The sequence below is a fragment of the Chenopodium album genome, chromosome 8 (assembly GCF_948465745.1).
Source record: "Chenopodium album chromosome 8, dcCheAlbu1.1, whole genome shotgun sequence".
NCBI classification, from domain to species: Eukaryota; Viridiplantae; Streptophyta; class Magnoliopsida; order Caryophyllales; family Amaranthaceae; genus Chenopodium; species Chenopodium album.
Window position 1 is genome coordinate 68,648,632 of NC_137841.1, and position 13,042 is coordinate 68,661,673.

The window sequence follows — 13,042 nt, forward strand, 5'->3', positions numbered from 1 at the left end:
CATGCTTTCCATCTGATTGCACCACTAGTTTATACAGTCCGTTCTCCTTCACTCCTCTACCAACAACTTATTTAGAGTAAAGGTCCTATAAAGTACAACTTTCGGAATCAAACACTATACCCACTTTACTAGTCTCAATTAATTTACTTATTGAAAGCAAATTGTGTCTAAATTCCTCTACATATAACACATCATGCAAGATCAGTTTGTTTGAGAGCTTCACCTCTCCAACTTTCTCAACTATTTTCACATTTCCATCTGGAAATCCTACCTTCACAGGTTTTCTTAATGGTCTAAAACAAGTGAAAGCCTTTTCATTACCACACATATGATCAGATGCCCCAGAATCAATAATCCAAATTTCTTTCCCATATGCTTTTGAAAAAATTACAGCATTAGAGACTAATATTATACCCTCAAAATTTGCCATCTTACTGCAACTTGCTCTAGAGGATTGGTGAGCATTGAACATCTTCATCATTTCTTGCGCCACAACAGCTACATGTTTACTGTCTGGCTTCCCATCTCCTATATTTCCATCATTGCTTGTACTCTCCAGTGGATCATCTTGCTCATAGTCACTCTCATCTCTTCCTGCATTGGCTGCACATTTCATTCCACCCTTTCCTTTTGGATCGTTCTTGAACCAATCTGGGAAACCATGGATTTTGAAGCACCCATCAATTGTGTGTCCCTTCATTTTGCAGTGTTCACACCATTTTTTCATCTTCATTTCTCTTGTTTCCCTACCTTGAAAACCTCCGGCCCCTCTTCCTTGATTCATTTTGTTTACAGCAAATGCACTTGACTGAGACGTGTTCTTCCCTTCTATTATATGTCTTTGCTTCTCTGCCTGCCGCACCAAATGAAATGCTCTATTCAGAGTTGGAAGTGGGTCCATTTCCATTATGTTCCCAACAATGTTTTCATTTTTTTTGTTTAATCCCATCACGAAATCTATCACCTTGTTCCTTTCTTGTATCTCCAAGAACTTCTTTAGCAGCTGGCAGGTGAATTTCTTCATAGCAGTACAAGTGCACTCAGGAAACCCTTCCACATCTGGTATTTCATCCCAGATCCGTTTTATCTTGAAATAGTACTCAGATCTGGCATATTTTCTTGTTCAAGGTTCTTAACTTGTTTCTTCAGAGAGTAGAGAAGAGGAGCATTCGTTTCTCCATATCTCTCCTTGAGTTCATTCTAGAGCTTCTCTACAGAGTCTATGTATGTGAAGCTATTGGCAATCTTCTCATCCATAAACCTGCACAACCATCCTCTCAGCATGTAATCATTTCTTACCCAAAGATCATACCTTGGATCTTCAGTCTTATGCTTACTCACTTTTCCTTCGAGGAATCCAAGCTTATTCTTAGATCCCACTGCAAGCTTGATGCTCCTGCTCTAGTTAAGAAAGTTTTCTCCATTAAACGTAATGTTCCCAAGAGGAATATTAGCATTATCAGAGTTTGCAAGAAACAATGGATCTGCATATCCATTCTCATTCTTTGTATCCTTATCTTGCCCTGCCATTCCGTCAAGGATCAAGAAATTCTTCTGTTTTTGATTCGATTTTGAAACAGTAAGGTGAAAGATTCAAGCTTTTCAACCTTGCTGCTCTAATACCATGTAAAGTTTCGATCTTTCTGTATTTGTTTTGGGTTGTTTATGGAAAACCACTAACAATGATTAAATCAAATCTTGATTGATTTCTATGTATTGCGGCTCTTGGCCTTTTTAACCTACTGAGATGCTATATATACAAGGACAACTTACCAACCCTACATGCCTAAGCAAAAAATACAGCTCAGCTTACAAGAGACAAAAGCTAGTTGTTAACAACAAAGAAAATAAACAAAAAGAATATGCATACAGCAGAGATGTATGTACAGGATTAATACATGTATTTACATGTATTTTCTACAAAAAGGCAGGGTCATTTATTCAGTACTTTTTGGTGATCTGTCTAATTACTGTTTGCTTTTTTGCTTTTACTATTTGGTGAGGAAATTACACATATACCCCTCAATTAGTACATGAAAAGACGCATATACCCCTCCACTGCTACTTGAAAAGACAATTATACCCTCAGAAATCTGGGGAATTGACTGAGTATCCCTAAAAAATTATCTAAAAGTCCGCAATTAAAAAAAAATGTAGTAAGATTGCACATAAATATCAACGTGTAAGGACAGGAGTAGGGTCGAGCTAGTAAGAGTTGACGGATGAAAAATACGAGTAAACGGTAGTTATATTGTTGAAAAGTAAACATATACACTAACCAATTAATTAATAAGCGTATAAAGGACTTCAGGAGAAAAACCTAGTGTTGACTTAGTAAGCGTTGACGCATAAAAGACTGGATTAAACGGTTTTTCTCTTGTAGAAATTTATAGATCAAATTAACCAAAAGTTTTCATTCCCCTATGGCTCTACACAAACTTTAAAAATCAAGTTTATAATAATTAGAGTACATCAATTACAAAAATAGCATAAAGTAATCAAAAATCCTATAAATAAAAGTTACCTCAATATGCATAAAATTAACCCAATACAAATAAAAAATTATCTACGTTTTAGTAAAGAATAACATTTTAAATGACTGAAAATCAATTATTAGTGATTGAATGTAATTAAATTACTTTTTTAAAACTTTTATTGTTGTCTATTTATAGAAAAATTATATTTAAAGTTATCCAAAAAAGGCAAAAAGTTACCCTAAAATTAGCTAAAAGTTACCCTTATACTACTCGATGTACACTAGTATTAGTGTAAAACAGGTGTATACAAAAGTTTTTCATCGCTCTATATCACAATATATCTAGGTATGCAGATGAATATAAAGTAAAGCGGAGTATAATGGAATTAGATTGTGTTATGGGATAATTAATATTATCGGAAAATATATAAGTGTAATATATTTTTCGTATTATTATTATTATTATTATTATTATTATTAGGAGAATAATATATTTAATATTATTTATGTTAAAATATTATTGAATGAATATTTCTCAATATAACTTTTAAAATGATTATTGTTTCCCATCTACTGAGCATATGTTTTATACAGTATAGATACTCTAATGTTGATCAATAATTATAAAGACATTCTATTATCTCTCTCCCACAAATTTGACAATCTTAAAAGTGTTCACAAAAATTCCCCCTGCTGTTGGGTTAGAAAATTCAATGGGATAAACCTTTAGCCAAAAATATGTAGATTTATTTTCACACTTTCTATTGTTGATGCTTTGATAATGTTTGTTGGTGATGACTAGATGCAATTACATCATGCGTGGCTTTTGTCACTCTTTGAGAATAAGATTAAGTTGCTTGTGATTTGTGCAGTTGTGCTCCTTGCTCCAATATAATCATGCAAGGTGATTTTCTGTGAGTTTTGTGTTGTTGACGAGGTGAAAACAAAGACCTTTCAGTTTGTATTTTTATTTATTTTTAAATAAGTTTTTGAGACAATATATTTTGGTTCTCCCAGATTAGGAGGCAGAAAAAATTGGTTCTCCTTGTATCATGAGGCAGGGCTTATATCGGTTTTCCTTATGCCGTGACACAAAATTTGTAATTGATCGATTTGAGTGTGGTAAAGCAATTTGGTCTTTTAAAAATAAAGGAAAAATTAACCAACCATATCATGATACATCATCATGTTATGATCCTTTTGTTTAGGGATGACATAGTAGAATCATCCTTAAAAGTTTAGATAGAGTAAGATTGATATAATATAATAATGGGAAAATAATATAATATATCCTAATAAATTTCATATATATATAACCTAATTTCATATAGAAAATTTGACAGATTTAATTCAAAGCATAACACTTACACAAGGCTCACCCTTTGTTGGCTTAGCACAACGAATTACAAGTAGATTCAAAGGTTCACATACTACACATAAACAGAATGCTCTGATTGCTATGCAAACACAAACATAATTGGAAATCTAAACATGAATACAGAAATATTACTAGTTCTTAAACTGGTGGGGGTCTTGTGCTCCTTCCATTGCTCGTATCCCATATATTTATCGCTGATTGTACCATTTCCTTGACGAGCTTGATTATGGTGCGCATAAAATGTGCAAGGACCAAAATTACCAAAAAGATGATCCAAGTTCCAAGAGATATATTTACTACTTTAGTAACTGGTTTGTATTTATTTGCGTTCGTGTAGTTGTTTTGATCGGTTTTGGTCATAAAAAGAAGATCACCAATATTTGCTTGAAAGATTAATGAGATAGTGTAAGTCGATGCTGTTGCTATTACGGCAATCCACATGGTTATCATCAAAACGCTCACAGAAAGTCGCTTACAAGGAAGGCCGCTTATAAGGAGAAGAATGACAAATAGAGATGAAAACAGTCCGACTGTGTTATAAATCACCATTCTATTATATCTCACAAAATCCATTGCTTGCATAATGGACTTGCCTGCTTTGTGAGTAGTACCATCATCCTCCTGCCAAACACCTCCTGGAGGATTAACTCCGGTTTGAAAAGCCATTGTTGCAATCAGGGAGGCTACCACCATTAGAGCATTCCGCTGCTTCTCTAACCAATCTCGGTGTCTATTTACTGTATCCTTTCTTCTTGATGCTTTGGCACGCTTAAGGGATTTCCAAATCTTAATATCAACCTCTTCTTTCGTACTCCGACTACAAAGATCCATCGCTGTAAAGCCATTTCTATTGATATCATTTTTATCCATCTTTGTTTCTAGTAAGATATCTACTACCTGCATGCATAACAATGAGGAGAAAACATAAGAGAGGGCATGTTAACATTCTTATGCAATCAAACTTTTTTTTTTTTTTTAATGTCCCTAGTTAGAATCTTACGACGATTCTCACCGTGTTTTTTTAGGTGTTACAATTTGACCAAACACACAGGTCGAGACACGGTTTTTTCCCAATAATTTTTTCTAATTATATGCTAGAAAAATTAACATTATGAAAGTATACATTGTAACGAATTCAACAATGTATACATTATGAAAGTATACATTGTAACATTTATACAATAACATTTAATTTTTTTTTATATAATTAGTAAATTAATCAAGTCATCATAACGATTATATGAATAGTGAAAAAAGTCAAAGTGTATTAACTATGATTATATAAAGATTCGAAATTTTGAGAAATTGATTTCCTTGGTTAGGATTATTCACAGTTAGGCCCCGTTCTCTTCACCTTATTTTTTCTAAACTGAAATTATTTTTACTGAACTGAAATTAATTTTACTGAACTGAAATTATTTTTGCTGAACTAAAATTATTTTTACTGAATTGAAATCATTTTTGCTGAACTAAACTTACACTACTAAAATTCGGTCAAATTGTGACCATTTTTTTACGACCGTCATTAAAACGGTCGCAAATATTATAATTTGCGACCGTTTTTAAGGCGGTCGCAGATTTGCGACCGTTTTTAGGCTATTTAACAGTCGCAAGGGTATTTAAAAATTTCTTTAAAATAATATACATGTTAAAAATAGTTCTAAATAAAAACAATTCTATTGTGACCGCAAAAAACGGTCGCAAATGGCGAATATTACGACCGTTATAGAAACGGTCGCAATTTGCGACCGTTTTTAAGGCGGTTGCAGATTATAATATTTGCGACCGTTTATAAAGCGGTCGCAGATTATAACATTTGCGACCATTTTTAAGGCGGTCGCAGATTTGCGACCGTTTTAGCGGTCGTAATTGTTTATTTACTAATTTTTAAAATAGGGTATATAAGGGGCTCAAGCTTCCCAACTCAAACTAACCCTATTTTTTTTCGGTTAACAGTCGCTCTCTTTCCTCTCTCTCTCTCTCTCTCTCTTCCTCTCTTCTCAGCCGACCCTCTTCCTCCATTTTCCTTATCTCCACTCTATCCTTCTCACGCCCCTCCTCTTTCATTCTCATCTCCTAATTCTATGAATTTCACTTCCGAAAAATGAAGCAAAGCACTTGAGACTTGAAGAAAAAGAAGCCGAAAATCACTGCTCATTCAAGCTTTGGCTCAAATCAGAAGCTTCACCGACGATTTCTCTCTCCTCCACGCTGCTTGCCACTGTCACGACCACACACTATAACAAGACCTCCACCGTCACAAGAACGAGCCTAAGAGAAGTCAAGGTTTTCTAGATCTGATAACTAATTTAGTTTATATTGTTGATCTAGATTTATTGATTCTAATTTCTGATTATGTATAATTGTTTTATTGTAATTTTAGTTTTTAATTTTGAAAGATCTATATTATTGTTTTATTTCTAATTTGTGTTGTTTTATTGTAATTTTAGTTTATAATTTTTGAAAGATCTATATTATTGTTTTATTTCTAATTTGTGGGTAATTTTCTGTAATTTGTATAGTTATTGTATAATTTTATTTCTGATTTTGTGGGTAATTTTCTTAATTTTTATAATTTTGTGTGCGGCGTTGGGTTGAGGTGGTTTCGGGTGAGTGGTGTTGAGGTGGTTTCGAGTGAGCGGTGTTGGGTTGAGGTGGTTTAAGGTGAGCGGCGGTTGATTTACTGGTTAGGGTGGGGAGTTGTGGTGGGTAAAGGTGGTTTGGGTTGGCGGTGGTGGTGGGTTAGGTGGTTTCAAGTGAGCGGCGGTGGGTTTCCGTGGTTAGGGTGGGCAGAAGTGGTGGGTAAAGGTGGTTTGGGTTGGCAGTGGGTAAAGGTGGTTTCGGTGGTTGGTGAGGTAGTGGGTACAGTAGTGCGATTATTCTTTTTTTTTTTTTGTTTTTTTTTTAAAAAAAATTTTAGCGACGGCTTATGGCGGTCGCTAATTCCAAAAATTGCGACGGCTTATGGCCGAATTTTATTAGTGTTATTTTTAATAAACTGATATTAATTTTACTGAACTGAAATTAATTTTACTGAATATTATTTTTTTTAAGGTGAATAGAACAAGACCTAAGCAGGAGTAACATAAACATAGGTGTAGCAACCGCCTTAGCCCACAAATAGAAGACTTATCGCACAAAATAAATCAAGCCAATAGAGTACATCACTATACAGTAAATACTCTTAACAAAATATACTACGTGATATAAAATAAAATAGGTGTGTGGAACCTTGTTGAATTAGTCTTAATTAGGTATGACAATGTGTTGAATCCAGTTCAGGTCTAATAAGATTCAGGTGCAAACCTATATTTTAGGTAGTGGATCCGAACCTAAATTTGTTCGATCTAAAACAATTAAACCTACATTTAATTAGATCCACTAAGTATAAAGTTCGAAATTGATCATAAAGGTTGTGGACATGATTATAATTTTCAATTTTCAAATTTACGAGTGAGGGATAGCTCAAGTGGTTACTGGTTAGAGTTTCAGTTCTTTCCCAGTTTCAAGAGATCTTGGGATCGATTCTCACCCTTGCTCTTGTGGCTCTCTAAAAAAAAATGATAAACAGAACGAAGAATGAAATATAAGGAATTTAGGAGTACCACATGTTGTTTAGCAGCCACTGCTAAGTGTAAGATGGTATTGTCACCATTGTCCTTGGAGTTGAGCACTTTATCATTATCTGTGAAAGCTATCAAATACTTAAGAGCCTCAGGCCGATTGTGTTTGACACACAAGTGAAAAACAGTTTCGCCGGCGTTAGTGAGCTCCAGAGCTGCCTGTGGCTTTGCCCGAAGAACAACAGCAAGAACACCAGTATGTCCATATATGGCGGAAATATGGACTGCTACCATCAATATCACGGGCATTTTAGGATTTGCTTCTAACAACAAATTGACTATCTCCAAGTGCCCTTTCGACGAGGCCATGTGTAGTGGTGACCATCGTTTTGATTGATCGAGCTCTTCTGCTAAGTCTGGCTTGTGTTGTAGAATCATTTGCACAAATCCTATGTGACCAGCATCTGCTCAACCAAAGCTGGGGTATAATCCTAAACTTGAATTTCCTAAGTTTGATGGTAGTAATCCTAGACTATGGATTAATAAGTGCACTAAATACTTTAATCTTTGTAAGATTCTTGATAATCAAAAGGTAGATTTAGCATCTCTTAACATGACTGCTAAGGCTGAGAATTGGGTCACTAGTTATTTGTCTGCTCGTTCTGCTGTAGATTGGGATGATTTTGTTATTGATGTCAGTAGTCGTTTTAAGGATGAATCTGGAGTCAATGTTGTGGAGGAGTTCAATAAACTCAGTCGGGTTGATTCTATTGAGTCTTATGTAGATGAATTTGAGAACCTGAGGCCTGTTATGCTACAGAACAGCTATGTCTTACCTGAGAAATATCTCCTGGAGAGTTTCATTGGTGGCCTGAAACCTAGTATTCGACTTTTTGTTCGAGCTTTCAAACCCCAGACTATTACTGATGCTATTGAATATGCCAGATTACAGAGTGAATCAATTTCTGCTAACTCTCAAAAGCCTGTTAAATCCTTTCCTTCTTACCAGAAATCCACTTATACTCCCAACCCTTCTCATTCCTTGAAACCACCCCTTTTGCCTACACCAACCCTAAAACCAAACACATCACCTAAACCTAGTAAGCCTATAAAATATGTTCCTGCAGCTGTAAGAGCAGAGAAAATTGCTAAGGGACTTTGTTACTATTGTGATGCCCCCTATGACAGAAATCATACTTGTCAATTCAAAGAACCTCAACTTTTTCAAGTTGAGATTCCTGGGTTGGATGAGATTGATGCAGCTGTGGTTCAGTTGGAAGAACTGGAGGTTGATCCTAGAATTTATTTGTGTGCTCTTAATGGCAGCCAGAACTTCCACACTATGAGAGTAAAAGCAATGGTTAAGGGTACACCACTGCATACCTTGATTGACTCGGGGAGCACCCATAATTTTCTTGATATTAACCTAGCTGCAACTTTGGGTTGTCAAACTGAGAACATTGAGGGTCAATCTATTTTAGTGGTTGATGGGAATCACTTAATGTGCCAAGCTATTTTTAAGGGCTTTACTTGGACTATAGGGAGTCATGAGTACACAGCTGATGTCATGCTCATTCCTTTGGGCAGTTGTGACATGGTGTTGGGTATCTAGTGGTTGAGCACTTTAGGTCCTATATCTTGGGATTTCAAACAATTGACTATGAGATTTACCATGGATAATTCTGAAATGTTGCTTAGAGGTGTGCCTATTCAGAAGCTTCATGTGTTGCAAGATGCTCCTTCCTCAAAGCTATTATCTGGAGCTGCACAATTTTGTTTTCTGCATGTAGCAAAAGTATCTGAGGTGAGCCAACCTGCTTATTTGATCCAGGTTTTTGGTGAGGAACAGGACCATGATGAACCGTCTGCTCTACAGAGTAAATTTAAAAAGGTTTTTGAGGAACCTACAGCTCTTCCACCTAGAAGGGGTGTCTTTGACCACAAAATTGAGTTGGAGCAAGGTTGGGGTGCTGTGAACATCAGACCTTACAGGTATCCCCTTAAGCAGAAAGATATCATTGAACAGCTTGTTCATGAAATGCTTGAGAGGGGAATTATTCAAACTAGCTCCAGTCCCTTTGCTTCTCCAGTGGTATTGGTGGGAAAGAAGGATGGTACTTGGAGACTTTGTGTTGATTATAGGGAACTAAACAAGGGAACTGTGAAAAACAAGTTCCCAATTCCTGTCCTTGATGAGTTAATAGATGAATTGTCTGGTTCTGTGGTGTTCAGCAAATTAGATCTCAAAGCTGGCTATCACCAGTTGAGAATCCACCCAAATGATGTCTTTAAAACAACTTTTAAGACACATGAGGGTCACTATGAATTTTTAGTGATGCCATTTGGTCTTACTAATGCCCCCTCCTCATTTCAGTATTGGATGAATTCTGTTTTTCAGCCTTTATTGAGAAAGTGTGTTTTGGTGTTCTTTGATGATATCTTGGTTTATAGCAAGAGTATAGAGGAGCATTGGCACCATCTGGATAATGTTTTCAGTTTAATGGCTAAACATTCTCTCTATGCCAAACTTAGCAAGTGCTCTTTTGCTGTAATTAAGGTGGAGTACTTAGGTCATTTTATATCTGAAAAAGGTATGGAGACAGATCACAGCAAGATTGCTGCTGTTAGTTCTTGGCCTTGCCCCAAGAATGTCAAAGAGCTTAGAAGCTTTCTTAGTCTTGCTGGGTATTATAGAAAGTTTGTGAGGGGGTATGCTAGTATCAGTAAGCCACTCACTGAATTATTGAAGAAAGGGTCTTTTGTGTGGCATGATGCAGCCCATTCTGCTTTTGAACACTTAAAGGCTGCCTTGGTGAGTGCTCCAGTTTTGGCACTCCCAGATTTCTCTAAACAATTTGTTGTTGAGACTGATGCATCTAAATGTGGCATTGGAGCAGTTTTGATGCAGGATGGTCATCCTTTGGCTTTCATTAGCAGAGCTTTAGGTCCTAAATGGCAAAAGCTGTCAGTTTATGAAAAAGAGCTATTGGCTATGGTGTTTGTTGTCCAAAAATGGGAGAAATACCTTATTGGGGCTCCATTTGTTGTCAAAACATATCAAAAGAGTCTAAAATGGCTACTTGAGCAGAAAATCTCTACCCCTTTTCAGCAATTTTGGCTTTCAAAGCTCATGGGTTTCACTTATGTTATTCAGAATAAGGCAGGCAAGGACAATACTGCAGCTGATGCTCTTTCTAGGTTGTCTGGGTCAGAGATTTTGCTGTCTGCAATTTCTGTCATAGATTCAAATTTGTCTCAGCAAATCCAGGCTAGCTATGTGCTTGATGTGAACACTCAGGCTCTTTATCAAAAACTCTTACAAGGTGAGGCTGCGGTTGGCTTCAGTTTGATGGATGGTTTACTAATAAGACATGTCAAGACTGTTATTGGTCCTGATTCTAGTTTGAAAGGTAAACTAATCTCTTGGCACCACTCTTCTATGGAAGCTGGACACTTAGGCAGAGATCAGACAATTAAAATAATGCAGGGCTTGTTTTATTGGAGAGGCATGAATAAGGACATCAGTCAGTTTGTGAGGAAATGTGTGGTGTGTCAAGCTTCTAAATATGACACTGCAGCCAAACCTGGTGCTTTACAACCTCTCCCTATTCCTGAGAGTATATGGACTGATATATCCATGGATTTTATCACAGGTCTTCCTTTGTCAATGGGAATGAATGTCATTTTTGTGGTGGTGGACATCCTAACTAAGTATGCTCATTTTATGAGCCTTAAGCACCCTTTTACTGCTGTAGAGGTTGCTCAGGTCTATTTAGACTATGTTTTTAAGCTACATGAGTGGCCTAGGAGCATTGTTAGTGACAGGGATTCTGTTTTTCTTAGTCAGTTTTGGCAAGGGTTGTTCACATTGCAGGGCACTGAATTTCTTTTGTCATCTGCATATCACCTTGAAACTGATAGGCAGACTGAGGTAGTTAATCGTTGCTTGGAGTCTTATTTGAGATGTATGACTAGTGAGAATCCTAAGGAGTGGTGCAAATACTTGCCTTTAGCTGAGTGGTGGTATAACACTCACTTTCACTCTGCAGCAGGCATGACTCCCTATGAAGCTGTGTACTGTCAGGCTCCACCTTTGCACCTGCCTTACTTGCCTGTAGAGTCTAAGAATGAAGTGGTGGATCGTTGCACGCATGCAAAAAAGGGAGTCAGTCCTAAGATCCCTAAAAGCTAATTTACTAAAGGCACAGCACAGGATGAAGCTGCAGGCAGATAACAAAAGACCAGAAAGGCAGTTTGCAGTTCATGACTGGGTCTGGTTGAAATTGCAGCCTTATAGGCAACAATCTGTCTCTCACAGGAGTAATACTAAGTTGGCTGCTAAATTTTATGGTCCTTTTAAGGTCACTGCTGCTGTTGGTAAGGTCGCTTATAGGCTACAGCTTCCTAGTTCAGCTAAGATTCATAATGCTTTCCATGTGTCTCAGCTGAAGCCATTTCGAGGAGTGTTGCCTGCAACTGCAGTTGTGCCCCCTGATACTCTACAACATGATCAATCTTTGTTGCTCCCTTCTCTCATTCTTGACACTTGTACTGTCGCCACTCCTGATGGTCCTAAAGTTCAGTTCTTAGTGCAATAGCTGAACAAACCAAGGCATGATGCTACTTGGGTGCTGCAGGATGATTTTGAGGCCAGATTTCCTGGTTTCTTAGTTGATAAGCCTTGAGGTCAAGTCTTTATAGGGGGAGCGTATGATATAGGCCAGGGTGTTTTGCCAAAACCTGAGTTTGGCGGGAAAAGTAGTTAAGCTATTTCTGTTATTTCATTTTTGGATTATTTTTGCATTTTTGTCTGTTCTGTTTTGGAGTTAGGACAGCTGGCTTAAGGAATCTTTCTGTTATGAGGCCATGCCTTATAAGTGAATTAAGGGTTGTAATTACGGTTTTTATGAAATGAATTAACAACCTTCTCTTTCCTCTCTTTCTCTCTCTAATCTCTTCTCTCTCTATTCTGTTACATTCATCCCCCTTTTTCCTCTTCTTTTTCTGCTATTCTTAATTTTCTGGGTAAACTTGAGCTAATACTTTCTACAAAAAGCTCAGATAAGGATTTGGTCAAATTATGCCAGTTAATTCAAACGAAAAAGTTTGAACTTTGATCCTATTCACTTTACCTTAAAATATAGGAAATTTTGACATTTTCTACCACTAAAAACACCATGTTTCACATTTGCTACCTGCTAATTTATTTATTTATTTATTTATATATTTTTTTAACTTTACTACCACCTAAAACAGAGTTTGTATGAAATCACTACCACAAGCCTTATTCTGTAACTATTCCCGTTAGTGGGGTCAACTCCATAGGTTGGCTTGCTGAATTTCAACACAATTATTTAGATCTTATATTCTGTGTGGTATTGCCAAGTGCATCATCGAAGTTAAGCAACTCACCATCATCCATTGTTTCTATCAAAAACTTCAAGGCCTTTGGTTGTTTATGTTTCACACACAAATGTAAAACAGTTTCACCACCAATAGTTCGCTCCCAAGCCGCTTGTGGCTCCATCTTAAGAAGAATTCTAAGCACTTCAATTTGACCATTTATGGCAGCTACATGAGCAGGCGTCTTACCATCTTGGTCATGTGTGTAGCAAATGCTCGGAT

General features: G+C 36.7%; 2 protein-coding genes across 2 annotated transcripts; one reads left to right on the forward strand and one right to left on the reverse strand.

The window, feature by feature from the left end:
- Positions 1-3,992: 3,992 nt before the first annotated feature.
- Positions 3,993-7,786, reverse strand: LOC145555414 (uncharacterized). The gene is made up of 2 exons (XM_081617158.1): positions 7,460-7,786; positions 3,993-4,751 (listed from the first exon to the last, which is right to left on the reverse strand). Exons 1-2 carry the CDS (start codon positions 7,784-7,786, stop codon positions 3,993-3,995), a joined length of 1,086 nt encoding a protein of 361 aa, XP_081473284.1.
- Positions 7,787-11,631: 3,845 nt separating this feature from the next.
- LOC145555415 (uncharacterized) lies at positions 11,632-12,015 on the forward strand. Its single transcript, XM_081617160.1, has one exon. The coding sequence runs from the start codon at positions 11,632-11,634 to the stop codon at positions 12,013-12,015; it is 384 nt and encodes a 127-aa protein (XP_081473286.1).
- The last annotated feature ends 1,027 nt before the right edge of the window (positions 12,016-13,042 follow it).